Source organism: Ovis aries, chromosome 4 (genome assembly GCF_016772045.2).
Source record: "Ovis aries strain OAR_USU_Benz2616 breed Rambouillet chromosome 4, ARS-UI_Ramb_v3.0, whole genome shotgun sequence".
Taxonomy (NCBI): domain Eukaryota; kingdom Metazoa; phylum Chordata; class Mammalia; order Artiodactyla; family Bovidae; genus Ovis; species Ovis aries.
In genome coordinates, this window is record NC_056057.1 from 52,275,878 (window position 1) to 52,301,024 (window position 25,147).

At 38.1% G+C, this 25,147-nt stretch overlaps 1 protein-coding gene across 3 annotated transcripts in view; it reads right to left on the reverse strand.

Annotated features, from left to right (window-relative positions):
• Positions 1 to 25,147, reverse strand: part of CFTR (CF transmembrane conductance regulator) — a 188,532-nt gene that overhangs the window by 26,266 nt on the left and 137,119 nt on the right. For all 3 annotated transcript variants that reach the window (XM_042248301.1, XM_042248300.1, NM_001009781.1), the window contains 2 exon segments: positions 9,975 to 10,226; positions 1,357 to 1,512 (listed from right to left, as the gene is read on the reverse strand). In XM_042248301.1, coding sequence (XP_042104235.1) covers positions 1,357 to 1,512; positions 9,975 to 10,226 — 408 coding nt within the window.

Below are 25,147 nucleotides of genomic sequence, written 5' to 3' on the forward strand. Positions count from 1 at the left end.
CCCAAATAGAACATACAATAAAACAAAAATCTCTCTATCGCAAGTAAGATAAACAAAAGGATTCCCAATGAAACTGAAATTATTTCTTAGAGCTTTGGTTACTGTAACGAGCAGATCTGTATAAACAAGAACAACAAAAAAGAACAAAAGCTTCACTATTGTAGTTTAAAATGGGATCAGGAAACAGAGAGTCAATTGAATGGCAGTGCTTCTTAGACAACCAGATTCTATCCCCAGCTCTTCAACATTGTTATCTTGCCTAATGCTGTCACCATGGGATACTTGTATTCCCAGTGTTTCTTTATCTTCACACCCACTAACAATCCCTCTCTTTTTTCTGAAGAAACAATACTGTTTTTCAAAAGTTCAACCAGGATAAAGCTTCTGGCACCATGACAAAGTCTAGACAAATGAATTAAAAGCATCTGTCTAGCAGTTACAATATTTAGTGTCTCATTAGATGAAAGGGGCAAATGTTCCATAGAGGTAATCTATCAGGAAATACAAGCCATTTTCTCTGGTTAGATTTGTAGTCCATCTACCCAGAGATGCTCCTGGCATTTTAATTTTGTGTTAAAAGCAGAGAATTGTTAGAACCATGGTAGTGGAATGGACTTAGTGCCCATTAGTACAAAGAGATCATAAAACAGAGACTATATCCATAGAGATGAGAACAAATACTAGTAGATATACAGTTCATGCCTTTCAGACTTAGTCCCAGTAAAGACATTTCTTGGTTTCCATTAAGGTCATGGAAAAATGGAACTATTGCTATTTCTTGCATAATTAAAAAGCCCTTTTGCATAATAACACAGATAGAATGATACTAAACCATTCAGGAGGCTGAAGATCCTTTGTAACCCAGATCAAAGAGTGACATTTTTGAAAAAAAGCTACAGATTAATCTGACATTCTATTCAAAGAACAAACAACAATCATTACACTTTCTATTTTCAATTGCACTATATAATGTTTCCAAGAGTTTGTTATTTCGGCAGCATACTTTACATCTTGCAAAACATTTCTCAGTCTGCTATGATTGCTAACTTGGAGACCACTGAGGCAGGAATAAAAAAAGGTGCTAAGTACGAAAGCTCCATGTTCCGGCTCTGGCTTATATCTTCTGGAAAAAGCTATCAGTTATTAATATTTCAAAAACTGTATGTCAGAGAATTCCAAACTTCTAGAAATACTTTTACTCTCTATAAAAAGACTGCATAACAGAAAAAAAAAGACAGCAATACACAGGGAATATGTTTTGCAGGGAAATGTGAATTTATTGAGTTCAAGTGTCAAATAATGGGAAAAATGTACTTAGTTACTTTTTTACTAGTTAAGTCTTTCTGTATTGCTTACCTGTGGTATGACTCCAAAGGCCTTCCTCCATTGTTGCAAAGTAATTGAATCCCAAGACACACCATCTATTTGGATTTCTCCTTTGGTATTCAGCAGTCTCAAAAAAGCCAGTAACAAAGTGCTCTTCCCTGATCCAGTTCTTCCCAAGAGGCCCACCTAGAATATTAGAGTGATGGAATTACTCCTGTGACACATAGATACAATACCATAAATGCAATCTGATATTGTACATGAATTTTAAAAACCCATGGGAAACTTTTTTTTTTTAATTATCACCCAAGAAGTCTCACTTATTCATTCAAAGCTTTGTGCATACTTCCAATTTCGATTAAAACTGATTTGGAACACAGCAACTCTGGAAGACAATATAGAAACTAGCCATAAGGGACTGGATCCCTGATGCTGAGCTCATTTATCTCTGATTTTTACTAATGGCAAAAAGGTTAAAATAAGGTCCATTTCACATCGAAGAAAACAGAGTGTCTCAAAGCACATAATTTTTGAGAATGGGCTCAAGCCAAAAGCAGAGACCTACAGCTTGATCTAGTCAAATGTGAATACACGTTTGATGATGAATAAATCCACAAGGGTTCTAACATTCATATACTGTCCATAATAAAATAAGTGAATGCCAAGTTCAGGCCTGACAAGAGGGAATAAATTCAGTGAGCTACACATTATCACAAAAGACAGGCTAGGCCTTGCCACTTCTCAGTGGATAAGTGCTTGGACAGTTGTCCAATCAACTTCTTCCATCCATTCTGATTGGCAAGAACAGAATTTTAGGAAGCAAAAGGGACATTAAGGGAAAGAAAAAAAAAATAGTCCTATTAGTTATAGACTCTAAGAACACAGCACGGAACTGAGAAGGCCATGCACTGCAAGGTGACAACAGGTGCTTCAGGTGGCCCACAGGGAGCTGACTCTTCTGATGCCAGCTCAGACCCAGCACTTAGAGGAAGATGGTCTGAGCAAGGTCATTAATGAAACCCTGAATAAACTGCTCAGCATTTAGTGGCACTGAACAGTTCTTTCTTTCCCCTTGCATTATTGCTATTTCTTTTTTCTAATTTGGCCTTTTTACAAAAGAGCTGAACAGTCTTGTAGAATCATGCATTTTACACTATTTGTGGTAAACACTTTCATTATGTTTGGTGTTTTACTTTCTAATCCATAGCTAAGTATAAAATAAAACATGATTTTCTGAATTCTTAATCTCAGTTTCTATATTTATCTCATTACAGACTAGTAACAGTTTCTAAATCAGAACTAATTAGGGACTGCAATAAATGCTTGAGAACATACACAAATCAACAACAGTAATAACACTGAATACCAATTAGGAGCCTTTAACATATTAAATACCAATCAGAAAGGCCTAGGAAGTAAACTAGGTCTTTGGGGTAAGCCAATAAACAATTGTGATACAACTGTCTTTCTGTCCATTATAAGAGCCCTATAATGGGACCTGCACACATGCCGATTTTCTGAGACAACAGAAATCAGATAAACAAAATGTTACACATTAACACCGTGTTGAGGTTCTTCACACTATGGATCACAATTGGTTATTATTTTATTTATTCTTTTCTTGATTATTGCTTGTGTTCACCCCAAGAATATAAGTTCAACAGGGCAGGGTAATCTATCTTGTTTTCTATTGAATTCTCAGCACCTGGCATAGTGGTTGGTTCACATAAGTGCTAAATAAAAAACTTATTTGGACTGACTGAGAGACAGTCAGATGAAAGGATGAATGGATGGATGGACAAATTGGTGGTGAGTAGGTGGCAGATAAATGGAAGAAATGAAAGAAGGGAGGGAAGGAGGGAGAAAGAGGAAAGAAAGGGAGGAGGAAAAGAGGAGGGAAGGGTAGAATGAATAAACGTATTTAGCAGAATATGAATAAACTTATTATAAACTTATTTAGTAAATCTAAACAAATGGATACAGTCAATTTTGGTTAACTCAATTTAAAAATCTTGTTGAATTTCATATGCACACTTCTACTTCTGAATCAGCCCATTTTGTACAAACACATTCACCATACTTGATGATTTTCCAAGAAAGCAATCTGAGTATGCCTTGTATAGTGAGGCATGAACAAAATGTAGGGAAGGGAAATTCAAGAGCAGGAAGGGACCTGCTCTAAAGTCATATCAAGAACTTTTGATGATAAGTTCCTTGAGCTTCAGACTCTTAAATCATTAGCCAGGATTCTAGTGATTAGGGTACATGACTACATTCTTTTTCCTTAAGAAGCAAATATTTAAATGTTTAGAAAACCCAGGTTTTATACCAAGATAAAATTGGATTAAGGCAATTTGTAAATCTTTACTTCTATAAAGTTTTAGCTATCTCTCCGGTTTCCTTATATTGCTGAACTGCTGGCATTGCATTGAGTCAGACATGGCTTTCAACAACATGTCTAATTGATTCATACCTAACAAAGTCTTCTGTTGTTTATATACTTGGCACATAATAATTCTTTTCCGGGATTTGTTTTAAGGCTTCTCAGTGATCTATTGAATAAGGCCAGACTACTTCCTGCAAATAAGCCTTTAAGACAGATGCTAATTCTAAGTCAATGTTTTCTAGTAACTTCAATGTACCTCCTCTTTGATAATTTTGGATCAAGATAAATCACAATGTTATGTCGAGAGTTAAACAGTGTTGAATTTGGTGCTGGTTGTAATTTCGTTGTACCATGAATAGAACAGTTTCAGTACCTTCTTCCCAGAGAGTCTTATTCACCATTTCAATACTGCAATAGATTGAAAACTGTTATAACAGTTTATCATTTATCTTCCTGTGGTCTCTATAAATCAAATGTCAAATCAAACGAAATTTAGATCCCTAAAGTTACAATAACTGTAATTTTATATGTTGATTGATCTGTTTATTATTAATAAAATATAATTTATAATGCAATAAGTTCTTGAGACTCTACTCTTCACAAAACCGGTATAAGTAACTGAATGATTCAAATACTTCACATCAGTTTTTATCAAGTCAGAATGTCATATGTGTTTAAAAAAATCAAACAGATACTAGGTGCCTATGCTCCTATGATCTGAGCCCTTGATATTATTTGAATTGTTTCTAGCATCTCAGTGTTTTAGAGAGACTACAAATGGAGAAAGCAGATAAGCTCACCCAGATTAGGTCTTGAAGTCTGATTAAATATATTTAATCAGAGGACTACCCAGTACTGTAATATATACAATATGTCATCTGAGGCATTTTGATAAATCTAGGTTTATCATGAATGACCTACCTCTAAATTAAAATCCTAGCCTATACTTTGAGATGAAAAAGAAAAGGAAAAAGAAAAGAGAGATACTAGTTAGGGGAAAATGACGTTAAAAATTTAGGCAAAAATCAAAAGCTTTTAAGAAAAAATTATTTGAGACTGAAAGGAAAAATAAGTTTTCTTTTTTAAAGTTACTCTTTTTAAGTTAAACTTGTGAAATATTTGCTACATTACTCATGCACTGAAAATAAAATTTAAAGTACAGATTCTGTGAAGTAAAAAACTAAATTAAGAGCCCAAAGAGTAAAAGGATTTCTCAACACTAAAGTAATTTCTATGGACAAAGTGCTTTAATAAGAAGATTGAACTATTTTTCTGCACAAAATATTATATTGTCTTTTTCCCATGTAATGGGCTGAATATTTGTGTCTCTCCTAAATTCATGTATTGAAATCCTAACCCCTCAATGTGACACTAGTAGAGGTAGGGTGGCTGGGAGGTGATTTGGTCACAAGAGTGGAGCCTTCATGATGGGATTCAGTCAAGTTCAGTTCAGTCACTTAAGTCATGTCTGACTCTCTGCGACCTCATGGACTGTAGCGCGCCAGGCTTACTGTCCATCACCAACTCCCGGAGCCTGCTCAAACTCATGTTCATCACGTTTATGGTGCCATCCAACCATCTCATCCTCTGTCATCACCTTCTCCTCTCACCTTCAATCTTTCCCAGCATTAGGGTCCTTTCCAATGAGTCGGTTCTTCACATCAGGTGGCCAGAATATTGGAGTTTCAGCTTCAAATTCAGTCCTTTCAATGGATATTCAGGACTGATTTCCTTTAGGATGGACTGTTTGGATCTCTCTGCAGTCCAAGGGATTCTCAAGAGTCTTCTACAACACCACAGTTCAAAAGCATCAATTCTTTGGTGCTCAGCTTTCTTTATGGTCCAACTCTCACATCCATACATGACAATTGGAAAAAACCATAGCTTTGACTAGATGGATCTTAGTTGGCAAAGTAATGTCTCTGCTTTTTAATATGCTATATAGGTTGGTGTGACAGCTTTTCTTCCAAGGAGGAAGTGTCTTTTAATTTCATGGCTGCAGTCACCATCTGCATGATTTTGGAGCCACAAAAAATAAAGTGTCTCACTATTTCCATTGTTTCCCCATCTATTTGCCATGAAGTAACAGGACTGGATGCCACCATCTTCGTTTTCTGAATGTTGAGTTTGAAGCCAATTTTTCACTCTCCTCTTTCACATTCAGCAAGAGGCTCTTTAGTTCTTCTTTGCTTTCTGCTATAAGGGTGTTGTCATCTGCATATCTGAGGTTATTGATATTTCTCCTGGCAATCTGGATTCTAGCTTCTGCTTCATCCAGCCCAGCATTTCTCATGATGCACTCTGCATATAAGTTAAATAAGCAGGGTGACAATATACAGCCTTGACGTACTATTTTCCTGATTTGGAACCAGTCTGTTGTTCCATTTCCAGTTCCAACTCTTGCTTCTTGATATGCATACAGATTTCTCAGAAAGCGGGTAAGAAGGTATGGTATTCCCATCTCTTAAAGACTTTTCCACAGTTTGCGGTGATCCACACAATCAAAGGCTTTGGTGTAGTCAAGAAAGCAGAAGTAGACATTTTTCTGGAACTCTCTTGCTTATTTGATGATCCAACAGATGTTGGCAATTTGATCTGTTTCCTCTGCCTTTATAAATCCAGTTTGAACATCTGGAAGTTCACAGTTCATATACTTTTGAAGCCTAGTTTGGAGAATTTTGAGCAATACTTTGCTAGCGTGTGAGATAACTGCAATTGTGCATAGTTTGAGCATTCTTTGGCATTGCCTTTCTTTGGGATTGGAATGAAAACTGACCTTTTCCAGTTCTGTGGCCACTGCTGAGTTTTCCAAATTTGCTGGCATATTGAGTGTAGCACTTTCACAGCATCATCTTTCAGGATTTCAAATAGCTCAATTGGAATTCCATCACCTCCACTAGCTTTGTATGTAGTGATGCTTTCTAAGGCCCACTTGACTTCACATTCCAAGATGTCTGGCTCTAGGTGAGTGATCATACCATCATGATGATCTGGGTCATGAAGATCTTTTTTGTACAGTTCTGTGTATTCCTGTCACCTCTTCTTAATATCTTCTGCTTCTGTTAGGTCACACCATTTCTGACCTTCATTGTGCCCATCTTTGCATAAAACGTTCCCTTGGTATCCATTTTTCTTGAAGAGATCTCTAGTCTTTCCCTTTCTATTGTTTTCCTCTATTTCCTTCCACTGATAACTGAGGAAGATTTTATCTCTCCCTGCTATTCTTTGGAACTCTGCATTCAAATGCAAGTATCTTTCCTTTTCTCCTTTGTCTTTTGCTTCTCTTCTTTTCTCAGCTATTTGTAAGGCCTCCTCAGACAATCATTTTGCCTTTTTGCATTTCTTTTTCTTGGGGATGGTCTGGATCACTGCCTCCCATACAATGTCACAAACCTCCATCCATAGCTCTTCAGGCAGTTTGTCTATTGGATCTAATCCCTTGAATCTATTGAATATAATCCCTAGAATCAGCCATACGTGAATCCATGTCCCTACCCTCCCAAACTTCCCTCCCAGGCACGTAGGTTCTTTACCACTGGTGCCACCTGGGAAGCCCTAGGGAAATCTAAACAAACCGCTGGAGGCTCTGTGTGGTAAAGTCTGAGAGTAAAAAACTCCCAGGGAGCCATTCACAGGGAAGATGCACACCCTTTTGTAAGTATTACCTCCAAGAGCCCACCACCAACAGTTAATCTCACAGTGAACTACGCAGAAATATTTTCTGATATCCTCAGGAAGAGGTGAGAAACAACAATTTATAATCTTCTAGAACATCCTGTTTTTCTTAACAAAGGCTCCTTCAAGAGAAAGTATTTTACCAGAACTGAACCTACTGCTTGTTTGTTTGTTTTTTTCCCAATTAGAACCTAACTGATCAAAGAAAGGAAAATATTCAGCATCAGCCCACACAAGTGTACTATTGCACCTAAAGGGGGAGAAAAATCTGAGAAGCACTTGTGCAGCCCAAGGGCACAGTCTCAGTAAAAGACTAAGACATAATTATAGAGCAGTAGAACACTTCCCTTTACCCCAAACCTGATAGTGTCGAAGGCCTAATTATTTGAGTTTCTTTTACCCAGAATATAGAGCCATTTGTCAACAAAAAATTACAACATATATTAAAAGGCAAAACATTCAGAAATGAAGATCGTGGCATCTGGTCCCATCACTTCATGGGAAACAGATGGATAAACAGTGTTAGACTTTATTTTGGGGGACTCCAAAATCACTGCTGATGGTGACTGCAGCCACGAAATTAAAAGACGCTTACTCCTTGGAAGGAAAGCTATGACCAACCTAGACAGCATATTCAAAAGCAGAGACATTATTTTGCCAACAAAGGTCCATCTAGTCAAGGCTATGGTTTTCCAATAGTCATGTATGGATGTGAGAGTTGGACTGTGAAGAAAGCTGAGCGCCAAAGAATTGATGCTTTTGAACTGTGGTGTTGGAGAAGACTCTTGAGAGTCCCTTGGACTACAAGGAGATCCAACCAGTCCATTCTAAAGGAGCTCAGTCCTGGGTGTTCTTTGGAAGGAATGATGCTAAAGCTGAAACTCCAGTATTTTGGCCACCTCATGCGAAGAGGTGACTGATTGGAAAAGACTCTGATGCTGGGAGGGATTGGGGGCAGGAGAAGAAAGGGACAACAGAGGATGAGGTGGCTGGATGGCATCACTGACTCGATGGATGTGAGTTTGAGTGAACTCCGGGAGTTGGTGATGGACAGGTAGGCCTGGCGTGCTGCAGTTCATGGGGTCGCAAAGAGTCGGACGCGACTGAGTGACTGAACTGAACTGAAGGGGTGGATCAAAAAAAATCTTACTCCAATTTATGTCAAAGAATAGTTGGCCTATATTTTTTCTTATTTATAGTATATGGGCTTACATTAAGGTCTTTAATCCATTTTGAGTTTATTTTTGTGTATGTAGTTAGGAAGTGTTCTAATTTCATCCTTCTATATAGAAAACCATAGTTTTAAAGGATGCATGCACCTCGATGTCACTGTAGCACTATTTATACTAGCTAGGAAATGGAAAAAACCTAAACATCCATCAACAGAGGAATGAATAAAGAAGATGTGTTACAAATATATATGGAATTTTAATCAGCCCTTAAAAAGGAATAAAATAATGCAATCTGTGGCAACATGGATGGATCTAGAGATTATCATACAGAGTGAAATGAGTCAGAAAGAGAAAGATAAATATTGTATAATATCTCTTAAATGTGAAATCTTGAAAAAGGGTACAGATGAACTTACTTGCAAAGCAAAAATAGAGTCACAGATGCAACAAAGAAACTTAGTTACCAAGGGGAGATGGGATGAACTGGTGGACTGAGACTGATATATATACACTACTCTATAAAATAGACAGCTAGTAAGAATCTACTGTATAGCACAGGGAACTTTACTCAGTGCTCTGTGGTGACCTAAATGGGAAGGGAATCTAAAAAAAGTTGGATATGTGTATGAAAGAAAGTGAAAGTGAAAGTGAAGTCGTGTCTGACTCTTTGCAACCCTGTGGACGGTAGCCTACCAGGCTCCTCTGTCCATGGGATTTTCCAGGCAATAGTACTGGAGTGGATTACCATTTGCTTCTCCAGGGGATCTTCCTGACCCAGGGATCGAACCCAGGTCTCCTGCATTGTAGAAAGACTTTACCATCTGAGCCACCAGGGAAGTGTATACATGTAACTAATTCACTTAGGTGTACAACAGAAACTAACACAACATTATACGGCAACTATACTGCAATAACTTGGAGAAGGCGATGGCAACCCACTCCAGTGTTCTTGCCTGGAGAATCCCAGGGACGGGGGAGCCTGGTGGGCTGCCATCTATGGGGTGGTACAGAGTCGGACATGACTGAAGCGACTTAGCAGCAGCAGCATAATCCAATTAAAAAAATAAGTAAGATGGTTCCATTATACAGATTCAGCACTCTGCAAAATAAATTTCACATGAAACAATACTGACTCCATATAATAACTTGAAAATATTTGTGTTCAACACTGGTCCTAGTCAACAATAAGAATTACAAATGGATTCTGCCCACACACTGCTTTAGGCTACTGAGATTCACTTACTGAACACAGGTTTAACAAAGCAAAGTGAAGTGAAGTCGCTCAGTCGTGTCCGACTCTTTGTGACCCCATGAACTGCAGCCTACCAGGCTCCTCCGTCCATGGGATTTTCCAGGCAAGAGTACTGGAGTGGGGTGCCATTGCCTTAACAAAGCAAGCAATGTTTAAATCTTACCCTCTGGCCGGGACTTATTGAGAAGGATATGTTCTCTAGTATGGCATTCCCTCCGTCTATGTACTTTGCTGTGAGGTCTTTGACAGTCATTTGGCCTCCTGAGGGCCAGATGTCATCTTTCTTTACATGTTGATTCTCGATGATCATAACTTTTGAGGGTTGACTATCTTTGGATGGTCTGAATGAATTGTTAGGTTTACCATCTTCTGTTGGCATATCAATAAACTTAAAGACTCGGCTCACAGATCGCATCTGAAATAAAAATAATATTTTATAAGAGTTGCAGAGAATGTCAAAATTAGTTTAATGTTTCCTAACATATTACTGTAGGATGTGATACTAGCTACTCGTCAGTTGGTTATTTGTTAGGTTTCTGAATGAAGTAACAGGAAATAATTGGATAGAACTAAAAGCTTAACCAAGAGAATTAACTAGGATTTCCATAAATGGGTTCTTTATAAACCTGTTTATTTTTGTGATCACTTAACTCTCAGTTATGCAAGCCACACATAAACAGCCAGACTTTACTCAATGGAATAGATGATGTCAAGGGGAAACTTTTTTTCACCATTGTGTAGTACAATATTCTACAACTGATAAGTTATAATAAAATGTTTCAAACTTGAAAATCACTACATAAAAGGCTTTCCTTATTCTTACAGTGCATTAATAACTATCAACAATTCTATGTCAGCTGGGTGGTAAGTGGACTCCTGAGGCTCAGTAAATTTTTAATAACTTCACAATAATCTTCAAACAAATTTGAAATCACTGGCATATATCTGTAGTTAAATATTACACTGTTAATCTAAATTACTTAAAGATCCATGTCCACTGCTAAGCAAAATGTGACTGTGTATAAGTGCTGTATTTGAAATTCAACCATTTTAAAATTAATTTATTTTTAAAATTTTATTTTATTGACGTATAGTTGATTTACAATGTTGCGTTAGTTTCTGGCATTCAACAAAGTGATTCAATTATTCAAATGTATACAAATTCTTTTTCATATTCTTTTCCATTACAGTTTATTACAGGATATTGAATATAGTTCCCTTGGCAACAATAAGACCTTGCGGTTTGTCCATTCTGTATATAACAGTTCGCATCTGCTAACCCCAATCTCCCAATCCATCACTCCCCCTTGGCAACCATAAATCCATTCTCTGTGTCTGTGAGTCTGTTTCTGTTTTGTAAATAAGTTCACTTCTGTCATATTTTAGATTCCACATATGACATCATATGGTGTTTGTCTTTCTCTTTCTGACGTACTTTGCTTAGTGAGATCATCTCTAGTTGCACCCATGTTGCTGCAAATGGCATTATAAAATTCAACTATTTTGCACGAGTGCTTAAATTCTTTAATGACAGCCTATTTCTCTGAGCAATTATAATTTACAAAATTTGGAAAGTGATTTTTAAATAGCCTGGCATATAATAGGTATCCAGTACATAATTGAAAATATTTAAAGTAAGTGCACCTGTGTGCTCAGTTGTGACCAGCTCTGTGTGTCCCCATGGACTGTAGTCAAGCAGGGTCCTCTGTCCATTGGATTTCCTAAGCCAGAATACTGGAGTGGGTTGCCATTTCCTTCTCTAAGGGATCTTCCTGACCCAGGGATCGAACCTGCATCTCCTGCATTGGCAGGCGGATTCTTTACCCCTGAGCCACCAGGTAGCCCATTAACAGCTTACTAGACAGAAATTTTTTGTCTTAAAAGTAATTGCTGATTCTGCCTTTAGCCAGTTGAGAATTTAACCTTCTTTACAATGTTAATTTATTATCATCGTAGTTATTTAGATATTAATAAGAAATAATTCTTTCAGCAAAAAAAAAAACAGGTGAGATGAAATGATGTGGACATTCATTTCTATTATTTTTATTTCTCATTATGAAAAGGTGAAATGGGAAGAATTCTTCATTTTTAGTATGAAATGACTCATAGATGAATCAGAGAAGTTCAGATATTTATCCTTAATTGAACATTTAAAGCTTCATTTTAGAAAATCTTAATAGTATTGCCTGTTTTCACATGCACTGATCAAGACTGATATTTATAAAGAGCTTTATTCTATCTAGGAATTGTGTGCTTCAATTTCCCTCATCTTGAATATACCTTCAAATTATCTTCAATAATTATTCAAGATTCAAAAAGAGAATCCTTTTAAGCCAAAACCCACTAGAAATGGAAGTGAAAAATATCCAAAGCCGATGTCCATCAAAAATAACTCAGGAGGAAATAAATGGCATATTATAATTATTCCTCTGACATAATATTTTTCCAAATTATGGGTGATTTTCAGAGTTTATTAAATCCTGACTCAGTTTTTTTATTAAATTTGAACTGAAATACACTGTTGACATTTCTGCATGTCAGTGCTGTGAAGAATTCTATACTAGTCTTTGTTAAGTGCTTTAGCACGTCAAGTAAGGAACTGTATAACAAAAATCCATCCTATTTTAACACTTTCAAGCATCAAAAAACATTTAAATATTGCTACAAAACTACTCAAAATTGCATGCGTTGTTATTATTAGAAAATGACATCAAAACTACTATTTTGACAGCACTAAAATGTCATGCACAATTTTTCTTTGTAAGCATTTGTCTGAGTACAGCAAATTATATTCTTCATTAGCAACGGTTAACCCAGGACTTCTTTTGTTGTTGTTTTATTTTTTGAATTCAGAATTTCTAATGTCAGCTATGGTATACAGAATGCACCTATCAAAGTGAGAAAATACAATTTTCAACTCATCACCTTTCGTATAATCTAGTTGCTTAAAGTGACCCCAAGACAGTTTATTATAGTTATCCACAGCATGGTCAAATATCCCTGACTAAGAACAAGTTTACCATAACAACAGGCACTCATCTACAGCCCGTGAACATTCACTCAACTGAATGGGTTAAAGTATTTTCTGACAGGAAGGAAAGCTGGCCAGTGCAGACACTTGCATTATGGTTAGGTTTTCAGCCACTGAAATAGTGAACGGACGATGTGGCCAGATAATATTATGAATTACTCACTCCCCGTGCCTCACAGGCTCTCCAACTCGCGCATTACTTCCACTGCCTCTCAAAGGAGAAGGGACATAGACCAGTGCACAGAAAATCATTTCTGGTCTTGCAAGTTGCAAAAAAGTGCCTTTGTAGTCAGAGATGGATAGTTCAAAAATTTTGAGCCACAAGAATATTGCCTGTTAAGATTCAAAAACCAAAGCCTGAAGGACACAAGCCTGAAGGATGTGTAAAAACAGTAATGTAAAAACCAGTAGTCAAGGATGATCTGATGGATGAGAAACAGCTTCTCTCCTCACCCCACAATCTGACTCACAAATGGGCTGAGGCACAAGTTCCTCTAAAAAGAAGCTCTGCCTTGCAACTGAACTCTGGTTCTCTCCTCAGAAGATTTGAGTGATTTTAGAACTTCGGAGGCCTGTGCCTCAGTTCGAAGGTGGATACAGGAATGGGGCAGGGCTTAGAGAAGCCTCCAGTGCCTGTATGGCATAGGAGCATAAGAGTCGACATGCCTGCATGGCATGTTGAGACATAGATAACTTGACATAGCTTTGGATTTTCTTGTATTTCCAGAATGATGATGAGGGGGAGCCAAATAATCCCAATACTTTGACCCGCTCGGGGTCTTCCATTCCTCAGGGACGTGGAAGCAGCTGAGAGAGTGCAGGCTCACCAAGGGAGAGCTAATAGTCAGGACCAGAAGGAAGACCCAAAGTACCTGGACTGTACACCTCTAGGTCAGAGACAGCCCTGGAGTCACTGAGCACAAGGGACAACCTAGGGCCAGACACCCCCTCCCTCGGTGTCTTGGTATCCTGTAAACTCTGCTCACAACTGATTATAGAGTCACTTCTAGCAAGATCTCTGAATTTGCTGAGGTTTCTTCTGCTCGGTGGAAGGCATGCTCAAATAGAAAATAAATATGACTATAACACAAGTAGTCATATATCTTCTACACTTGATTTAACAACCAAAGATTCATATCTGTAGTCAGGGATGGATCCAGGTGTGGAAACAGAGACGTAATAATGTGGGAGATTCTTCTTAAGAGAAGGTCTTAAGAAGACATCAATACAATATCAATACAATGAAATATTATTCAGCCATAAAAAGGATGAAACATGAAATATTGTCATTTGCAACACTGATGAACACAGAGATTATGATACTAAGTGAAATCAGACAGAGAAAGATAAATATTATATCATATCACTTGTATGTGAATTCTAAAAAAATAATACTAATGAATCCATTTACAAAACAAAAACAGACTCACAGATACAGAAAACAAACATGGTTACTACAGTGGGGGATAAATTAGGAGCATGGGATTAACAGATACACACTACTATATATAAAAAGAATAAGCAACAAGGATTTACTGTATAACACAGGGAACAATATTCCAAAAAAAGAGAAGAAAGAAAAAGAAATAAAATTCTGCATAGAAAATTAAGTATAGGACCTTCAAAAGGTTCCATGCAAGTGGCAGAAAGTGAACTTACATCTAAGGGGCTTCAGTTAAATCCACTGCGCCTATTACAGTAACTTACTCAAGCACTGTTTAAATATCTTCCCCACCAAATGTTTAACATCATGCAGTTCCTTAATAAATCTCTGTTCATAATGAATTAACCCATTGTTCCACCTCACATGCAGAAAGCAGTTTCCGAGCAGGGAGAATGGCAGTGCTATAACTTAGTAGGAAATCCAGGCTACAGATGTAGCCTCAGCTCTCACCCTAAAAATATACATTACTATTTGGATCAGAAGGACGTTTTAACATCTCAAATTATTTTTAGTCTCATCTACTTGTTTTCATTAATCTTTTTAACCTAACTGAATCCTATGTCTAATTTGGGATGTCTAAATATTTTAAGGTGATTTTAAAAAACTGCTGTGCCATTGTCTAGCTATGTAGGTGGAACTGGATGGAAATTCAGATTTGACCATTTTCAGAGTTCCGTAGATGGAGTTGGGCAAACTCTTTAACCTGAAGCTTCTGCTTCTGTGCATAGAAAAGTATTTCCTATAGAGGAATGAGGAGGTATTGCTGTCTAGCTCACTGACAACAAAATCTCAATGTAGCCATTACCAGCTTAGGTAGGAGCACATGTCTTAGATTTTATGAAGTAAATGATGAAGCCAAAATGAGACTCAGGCACTGAAACATCAAATCATCAATCAAATCATCAAGTTTTCCTCACGTGAAGAGGAAAACTTCATATAATTTACATAGGCTTTCCACAAAATTGGAGCTTAGTCAAAATGAAGTGGGGTTTTTGCTTGAGAAGCATCTCATTTAAATTTTTGGCATGATTATTTATATCATGTATTATACTCAAAAATTCTCCTGAGCCCATCTTTAAAAATGAATCTCATTATCTTTATGATAATGTCTAAATTACTTATCTAAGCATCAGGAGAACCAAGTCTTTTGGGGAAAGACTGCTCCATAGCCTCATCGCAACTTCACTTTGTAACAGATATACTTAGTGAAAGAGAAAACGATTCCTGATTTTCCTTTTCACCAACAAAGAGGCAAGAAAAGGCTTAAAGGCCTCTTTTAGGGCAAGTCAGGAAACCAGACTCTTTTCCCTGCACAAAATATTTGTTCTATTTCCTTTCATCCTTTTGGTTGTTTGGAAACCAGGCCATCAGATTTGTTCAGTAACACCTAAACTGCATGTAACACCCACAAAGCCATGACAATGGAATCTATATTGCAAAAGCCTGAGATCTGGCTGGCAGTGCTGTAAAGAGTGCTCATAGCTGGTGGTTACAGGAAGATCACAATAAATAAATGTGAAGACAATCATCTATTAACAGAAAGCTGACACCATGTGAAAAACATCACACATTTTGCAAGAGAAACTTTCAAAACGTCAAGTACATAAAAGGCAGGATTAACGTGTTTTAAATCTTAGATTCTTCCTGGTAGGCCCAGACTAGATGCTTTTCATCAAGCAACTGACAAGAGTCAACTGACAGGGACCTGAGACCCAAGGCCATGTTAGAGGGATTAGCATAATCTTTAGGCCATGGATATAGACTTCAGAGATAATGGTTATTATGGAAATAGACTCTCTACCCAAAACATATTCTTGAAACTCTGGTCTATCTTTCTGCACCAATTACTTATGCTCCTAGAGCCCTTAACAAGTCAGTCAGGACTGTATTGCTGTACATTATTAACAGCTTAAGCGAGTTACTTTTGGTATACTATAGATTCTGCTAAGTCGTTTCAGTTGTGTCCAACTCTGTGCAAACCCAGAGACGGCAGCCCACCAGGCTCCTCAGTCCATGGAATTTGCCAGGCAAGAGTACTGGAGTGGGTTGCCATTGCCTTATCCGATACTATAGATTCTAACCCTTTAGAAATTATTATAACTTACTACCTAATCTGTGGTGAATTATGTGGCAAGTTAATTTGACTTTTTTCTGACTGCAGGATGTGCAAAAAAAACACACAACTAATGTCAAAAAGGCACATCTTAAATAAACACAGAGATATAAAATACATTGGTGCCTATTTTCAACAATTAAGAGCTTCAATAATTACAGTACCAAGTGCCAATAGGCAAAGGAGGACTCTGATTTATCTATCTGAAAAGGTCTGATATCACTTATTATATCTACTACTCAAACTTGAACTTAGATGATTCTGGAGTTACTATTTTCTAAAAGCATATGATAGGCTATCAGCAAGTGGTTGGTGAATACAATTGGGCCTATGAGGTGTCCATTAAACATATTTCAAAGGAAATCTCAAGAAGAGGAGATTTACTAGACAAAAAAAAATTAAAACAACAGATTAAAATATTTTCCCAAGGTTTTGACTGTTTTACTAAGATTTTTTCTAAGCATCTTAACTTTGAAACAGCACAACTTTCCCAAGTTCTCTATCATTAAGCACCATTCTTTACATATCTTTCAGGTTTATATTCATCACTGGTTGATATACAGGATAAAAATAATTTGCTGATAGTCCATCAGTTCCAAAGTAAATTCTATCTCATAGACCAGAGGTAAGCAAAACTATGACCCAATGGCCAAATCACACCATATTCATTTGTTTACATTAGCTTTGCCCTACAAAAGCTTAGGTTTCCCAGGTGGCTCCGTGGTTAAAAAAAAAAAAAAAAAAAAAATCTACCTGCCAATGCTGGAGCTACAGGAGATGCAGGTTCAAACCCTGGGTTGGGAAGATCCCCTGGAGAAGGAAATGGCAATCCACTCCAGTACTCTTGTTTGGGAAATCCCATGGACAGAGGAGCCTGGTGGGCTTACAGAGAGCCCACACCCATGGCATCACAAAGAGTCGAACAGGACTGAGTGTGTGCACGTGTGCACACACACACACAAGCTTAGCTGAATAACTGCATAAAGACCACATAGCTCACAAAGTTGAAAAAAGTACTGCCTAACCCTTTACAGGAAAAATTTGCTCCTTGCCATGACTCATGGAAAACTGGGGTGAAAATTAAGCTTAGAGACCCTCAAACCCAGTGAATCACAAGTCTATATATACCAGAATAACCTGAAACACTTTTTAAAAGATAGACATCATGCCTGGTCACTTTGCCCTCAACCAAGAGAACTGCTTTAATGAGTCTCAGAGGACCCTGAGTAATCTCTCTTTTTATAAAGTTTCCACGTGCACTTTCAGGTTGAGAACCTCTGATGTAATCCATTCCTTCTTTAAATCCAGGAAGTTTAAGTGTTAAGCACAAAGCTCCACAAATTTCCCTAACTTTCCTACACTCGCACAATCCCATCAGGTTCTCATAAGCCTCTCCTACCAATTCAAGACTCAACAACATCTTAATGAAGCTTTCTTTGCCTTTGTTGGTTCCAGTAACACACTGGTTAAGAGTTCCTTGATCAGCTCTGACAACTGCAGTGGTGAGTGACCTAATCACCGGACCCGAGCCTTCAGGGTAGTGGCAGACCCCTGTGACTCCCAAGAGCACCCAGAACAGTGCCTGTGTATGTGCCAGTGAGGACTTGAGATATCTCAGAGATTCGGAAGAGAATGTCAGAACTAACAGAACCTTAAAAACTTTCCAACCAAACTGTTTCATTTACAAAGGAGGAAAATGCCCTCACGTAGGTTATGACTTATTTGCCTAAGGCTGCACAACTTCTTGGTGGTAAGGCTAGAGTGGAACACGACATAGAAAGCCACTTTATGGGATGGAAATAGAAAGGCTGGGTGGGACAAAGTCTTGAAACAGACATCATAAGTGGAAAATACACCCCCAAAGACTCACGAGAACAGAAAAACAAAGAAAGGTATTATCAAGATGCCATTAAAAGGAGGTTAAAAAAACATAAGAAATGAATCCTCCCCTCAGATTCTCAGGGCAGAAACTATTTTCAGTCCAAGAGAATTGGGCATCAGGAGAACTCAGAATTGAAGAAAAGCCAGGTTCCCCACTTCTCCTGGCATCAGGTTTCTCATTGGTCACTGTACAATCAGGCACTTGATCTTTACTGGAACCCAAAATAAACACAGGCAATAAAAGGACAAAGGAGAAACAGAGGGAGTTTCTATTGACAGAAAACTCTTCTCAGATTACATCAATCTTGTAAGAACTTTCTGGAAACTCATTAACTGGAATCTAAATGTGAACCCTCCAGAGGTACAGTCTTCCTTACTCATCCTGGAGGCTTCCACCCTCTTGTGTTCCTAAGAACACACTATGCAACAAGGATGGTTTATTGGCTGCTACGACTGGAGAATTAAGAAAGTGGGTACTAGTCACATGCTCAGATATTTCAGTTTTGCTCACCAGGATGCAGACAGTCCTGAAAATAGATGAACTGTCAACTGTCTCATTCAAACAATGATACTCTTAGTGTGAGCAAGTCACCAGTCACCAGATGGGTTGATACAACTAAGTCTGAAACATTACCTTTGCATCCTTTCTAGCTCTCATTTATTTAATTTTTACTCATTCATGGAGGCAAAAATCTAGGTATACACCGACTATTTAAGACAGTGAAGTGAAAGTCTCTCAGTCGTGTCTGATTCCTTGCGACCCCATGGACTATACAGTCCATGGAATTCACCAGGTTAGAATACTGGAGTGGGTAGCCATCCTCCAGGGGACCTTCCCAACCCAGGGACTGAACCCAGGTCTCCCACAATGCAGGTGGATTCTTAACCAGCTGAGCCACCAAGGAAGCCCATTTAAGATATATGAAGTTTAAATAGTTAACAACAGGAGACAGAGAAGCTTTATGTTGTTAAAAATGGCAGGCATCTTATGAATTCAAATACAATAAGTACACAACTTTGTTAATTAATAACACAACATCTTTTAAGACTGAATTTACTTTAATCCATATAGTACTTGAAGAATGGAGCTAAAAAGAATTAATACTTCTCTTTTCATCCCATCTACAGAATAGTATAAGCTTTGCAATTGAAATGAACAGAGAGACATACACATGTGCTGTGCTACGCTTAGTTGTTCAGCCGTGTCCGACTCTCTGTGAACCCATGGTCTGTAGCGTCCTAGGCTCCTCTGTCTCTGGGGATTCTCCAGGCAAGAATACTGGAATGGGTTGCCATGCCTTCCTCCAGGGGATCTCCCCAACCCAGGGATCAAACCCAGGTCTCCCTCAGTGCAAGCGGATTCTTTACCATCTGAGCCACCAGGGAAACTCATGGATACTGGTGTGGGTGGCCTATCCTTTCTCCAGGGGCTCTTCCCAACCCAAGAATCAAACCAGGGTCTCCTGCATTGCAAGAGGATTCTTTATCAGCTGAGGTATCAGGGAAGCCAGATATTCACATAATTTATGTTAAAATTAAGAGAGAATTAGAAGTAACAGTTTTTAAAACACTGTGGTATCAACTGAAATACTGGAAATCCCCTAACATGGGAGTTTAAGTGGGAATTAAGTTGGACTCTGATAATTTTACTATTTTAAAAATCTATACTACACTGTTCATAAGGTGACAGATGAATTTTTTCCCAAACTCCTTAAAGCTAGACAAACTAGTAGGCAGAATAGAAGTTTTGTTCCCTTTTAATGGTCTCTTGATACCACAAGCATATTTCCAGGAGATTCCAAACAAGAATTTAAGAACTAAAATGTCAAGTCTACTGGAAGACAGTTTATCACTGTGTTTTATAAATACATGGAGGTGTCAAGTTAGTAGTTGAATATATATATAGAGAGAGAGCGAGCAGAGGAGTGGCCTTAACTGGAGATATGAATGTGTGATTCACTGAGAGATGTTTTCAGAAACATGGAGTTAGATTATAACAGCTAGAGAAAGTGTAGATAGAAGAGGGCTAGCATACAGCTGGTGTTTAGTGATCTTAAAGAAGATAAGGGGTCAGCAAAGAGAACTAAGGAGGAACCAGGGAGGCAGCAGGAAAACCGGGTGTGAATAACATCACCCTAGTGAAAGAAGAAAGGATAACAAGAAGGATGTGTCCATGGCATGAGTACTGAGAGGGTAACAGGCAGGAAGGCCAGGGGTCTCCAAACGGAGGAAATAGCTTGCAAGTGTCAGACATTTTTACCTCTCTTAAGTGGCAGGAGGAAACAAGCTAGCAATATTTTTTCCTTATCTATACAATTTTAAAAGGAGGTTTCTCTTAAAATTCTGTGTTGCCATAGTGACACCTGGTTTCACCTGAAGTTAACCAATGCCTTTTTCTTATGAAATGTTTATCTTAAGCTAGCTAATGTACTATGCATTTACCCCAAACTCTGTCTTCAAGTCGGTTCACCTTTTGGCTCAGAACCTACTTGATAAACCAGTATGTTATACTCAGATATTGTTCTTCTAATCTATGTAAATGAAACTATTTGTATGGTGCTCTGCCCTTCTTCAAGATTCAAGTTAATCATTTTATGGCCCAAGATGAATCATTTGGTGCCAAGATTATCCCAAAATGCATCTTATGGGTGAGGGGCCTGGTGCCATTTTGAGTTTTAAGACATTCCTTTCTTTCATTAACAGACTTCTAGTGACTATATAACATCTGGCTAAAGACTAGCAAGGGGGCACTCTTTCTGCCCCCTTCTGATGCCTATGTCAGAAGCTTTCTCTATCTCCTTTATACTTAAGTAAAACTTTATTACACAAAAGCTCTGAGCGATCAAGCCTTGTCTCTGGCCCTGGATTGAATTCTTCTTCTCCGGGGGCCAAGAATCCTGGTGTCATAACAACCACCTTTCAAGTACTACTGAGAGATTGAGAGATATAAAGATGCTGGCTCTGGAAAGATATTGGTCATGAGTCTGAGGGATGATGGAAATGAAATGAAGTAGGGTATGGAAAGAATTTCCTTATTTCAAATCCTAAAAGACATGCTGTTAAAGCGCTTCACTCAAATTGCTAGCAAATTTGGAAAACTCAGCAGTGGCCACAGGACTGGAAAAGGTCAGTTTTCATTCCAATCCTAAAGAAAGGCAATGCCAAACAACATTCAAACTACCACACAATTGCACTCATTTCACATGCTACCAAAGTAATGCTCAAAATTCTCCAAGCCAGGCTTCAACAGTATGTGAACCATGAACTTCCAGATGTTCAAGCTGGATTTAGAAAAGGCAGAGGAACCAGAGATTAAATTCAACATCTGTTGGATCATCAAAAAAGCAAGAGAGTTCCAGAAAAACATCTTACTTCTATTTCATTGATTACATCAAATGGTGTAGATTTTGATGGTGTGGATCACAACAAACTGTGGAAAATTCTTCACAAAGTGGGAATACCAGACCTCCTTACCTGCCTCCTGAGAAATCTGTATGCTGGTCAAGAGCCAACAGTTACAACCAGACTTGGAACAACAGACTGGTTCCAAATCAGTAAAGGCTGTGACAATATGTCACCCTGCTTAATTAACTTATACGCAGAGTACATCATGCCAAATTCTGGGCTAGATGAAGAACAAGCTGAATCAAGACTGTCAGGAGAAATATCAATAACCTTATATATGCAGATAACACCACCCTTATGGCAGAAAGTGAAGAGGAACTAAAGAGCCTCTTGAGGAAAGTGAAAGAGGAGAGTGAAAAAGTTGGCTTAAAGCTCAACATTCAGAAAACGAAGATCATGGCATCTGGTTCATCACTCCATGGCATAATAGATGGGGAAACAGTGTGAGACTTTATTTTCTTGAGCTCCAAAATCACTACAGATGGTGACTGCAGCCATGAAATTAAAAGATGTTTGCTCCTTGGAAGAAAAGCTATGACAACCTAGACAGCATATTAAAAAGCAGAGACTAGAGGTCAGCAAAGGTCCACCTAGTCAAAGCTACGGTTTTTTCAGTAGTCATGCATGGATGTGAGAGTTGACCTATACAAAGAAAGCTGAGTGCCAAAGGATTGATGCTTTTGAACTGTTGTGTTGGAGGAGACTCTTGAGAGTCTCTTGGACTGAAAGGAGATCCAACCAGTCCATCTTCAAGGAAACCAGTCCTGAATGTTCATTGGAAAGACTGATGCTGAAGCTGAAACTCCAATACTTTGGCCACTGATGCAAAGAACTGACTCATTGGAAAAGACCCTGATGCTGGGAAAGATTGAAGGCAGAAGGAGAAGGGTATGACAGACGATGAGATGGTTGTATGGCATCACCAACTCGATGGACATGAGTTTAAGCAAGCTCTGAGAATTGGTTGATGGACAGGGAAGCCTGGCATGCTGCAGTCCATGGGGTCACAAAGATTTGGAAACAACTCAGTGAGTGACTGAACTGACTGACTGATGGAAAGGACTGGGAGGATGACATGGAGTAAAGCACTGTTTCAAGAATTTCTGCTGAAAATAGGTCAAAGAAAAGGGGTGTTAGATCAAGGGATGGTATTTTTATGCTAGGAAGAAAGGTACCACAAAGAGGAGTTAATTGCATTACATAGGAGCAAAGACACAGAGGGACCTGGAGCATATGAGCAGTGGTGGAGAACGGTGTTACAACTAGTGGAAAGAAAGGAAGAAATTCTTTCTGGCTCCACCTTTTTTTTCCTATGACATATATAGCAAGATCATTGACTAAAAATGCAATGCGTACAATTATTAGAGTACCTGAGAAGAGACAAGAAGGTGATAAAGAGCTATCTTAGGGAATAAAACAGAGAGAACTTATCAGGAAAATGTATTAAAAGGTTTGTTGACCAGTTTTGAGTGCCAACTTCTGAGATGTGTAGTTAGTCATAAATACAAAGCTACCTGAGGTTGTGATGAGGAAGTGTTATCATCCAAATATAATTAATATCTTCACTGGCTGAAAGCTAAGGAAGTCTGGGCACCCGAGTAAATGAATGGATGAGCCGTAAAAGGAAAGTCATATTCTTTTAACTTCATATTTACATTGACATTTGACGTTCATGCCTAAACCCAGCCAGATGGGTAAATGAACTATTCTTTCCAAGTCTAAATATATTTTTTTCCTGGTACCTGTGTATTAAAAAACTAGAAGTGTCAAACAAAACACCCTGTTTATTGAATTTTAAACTCAGGTGGATAGTGGCTGGTCATCAGAAATTGACAATGACCAATTGAGAGCCATCATCAACGCTGATCCTCTTTACAACTACAAGAGAAGTTGCCAAAGAACTCAAAAGTCAGCCATTCTCGAAGCAAATTAGAAAGGTGAAAAAGCTCGATAAGTGGGTGTCTCATGAGCTGACCACAAATCAAAAAAATTGTTGTTTTGAAGTGTCATCTTCTCTTATTCTACACAAAAACAATGAACCATTTCTCAATCGGATTGTGACATGTGATGAAAAGTGGATTTTATACGGCAGTTGGTGATGACCAGCTCAGTGACTGGGCAGAGAAGAAGCTTCAAAGCACTTACCAAAGGCAAATTTGCGCGAGTCAGACCCACTACAACTTTCTAAATCCTGGTGAAACCATTACATCTGAAAAGTATGCTCAGCAAGTTGATGAGATGCACCCAAAACTGCAATGCCTGCAGCCGGCATTGGTCAACAGAAAGGGCCCAGTTATTCTTCGCAACAATGCTTGACCACGCATCACACAAAATCAGTGCTTCAAAAGTTGGACAAATTGGGCTACGAAGTTTTGCCTCATCTGTCACATTCACCTGATCTCCTGCCAACCAACTACCACTTCGTCAAGCATCTTGATAACTTTTTGCAGGGAAAATGCTTCCACAATCAGCAAGAGGCAGAAAATGCTTTCTAATAGTTCGCTGAATACTGAAGCATGGATTTTTAAAACAAACATTTTTTTTGTCAAAAATGTGTTGATTGTAATGGTTCCTATTTTGGTTAATAAAGATGTGTTTGAGCCTAGTTATAATGATTAAAAAAATAAATAAATAAATAAAAAAAAATTAAAAAAAAAATAAACTCAGGTGGAGGGATGTTCCTGGGTCCAGTGGTTAAGACTCCATAGTTCCAATGGAGGGGTACAGGTTCAATCCCTGGTCATGGAACTAAGATCCTACATGCTGCAAGATGTGGCAAAAAAAAAAAAACAAAAAAAAAAAAACAACCTACCTGAGGTCTAAATTCATTTCAGAACTCAATAAAGTAAAATGAGTTTTTACTTCGAGGTTACAAGGAACTTTAGTGTTAACATATATGTAAACATGAAATTTGAGGTTACAGCTCTCTCCCCTCCTACTTTCAACATATGCTAGGTGAAAACTAACGAATTACTGGACTGCTGTAGCAGTTGCAGGGGTGGAAGCAGCAAGATGGAATTAATAACCAGATAAATGCCTACAAAGACTCAGGCAAGACCATTTGCGCTATCTGGCAGCAAAACACAAACCAACATGATCACTTTGATATTCAAACAAAAGAATATAACTTTTAAAAATATGATGAACTCCAAATATTGATACTTTTCACAGACTGTATTATAACATAATACTTTATTACGAAGATCCTGTTAGGCCAGGAGATGAAAGAAACAAAGTCAAAGCACTGGTCACAAAGTCCAGGATGACCATGTGAAAAACTAGCTAAATTAAAAAGCTTGAAAGAAACATTAATAGAGATTAGACATGCAAAACAGACAGGCACCAAACAAAGGGAGGCTGTAGAGGCTGTTACATAAACCAAGGAAATTAATACAATAGAGAGAAAAGAATTGTGCATGTACAAGGTGAACAAATGCTTCCAGATAAAGAAAAAGAAGTACA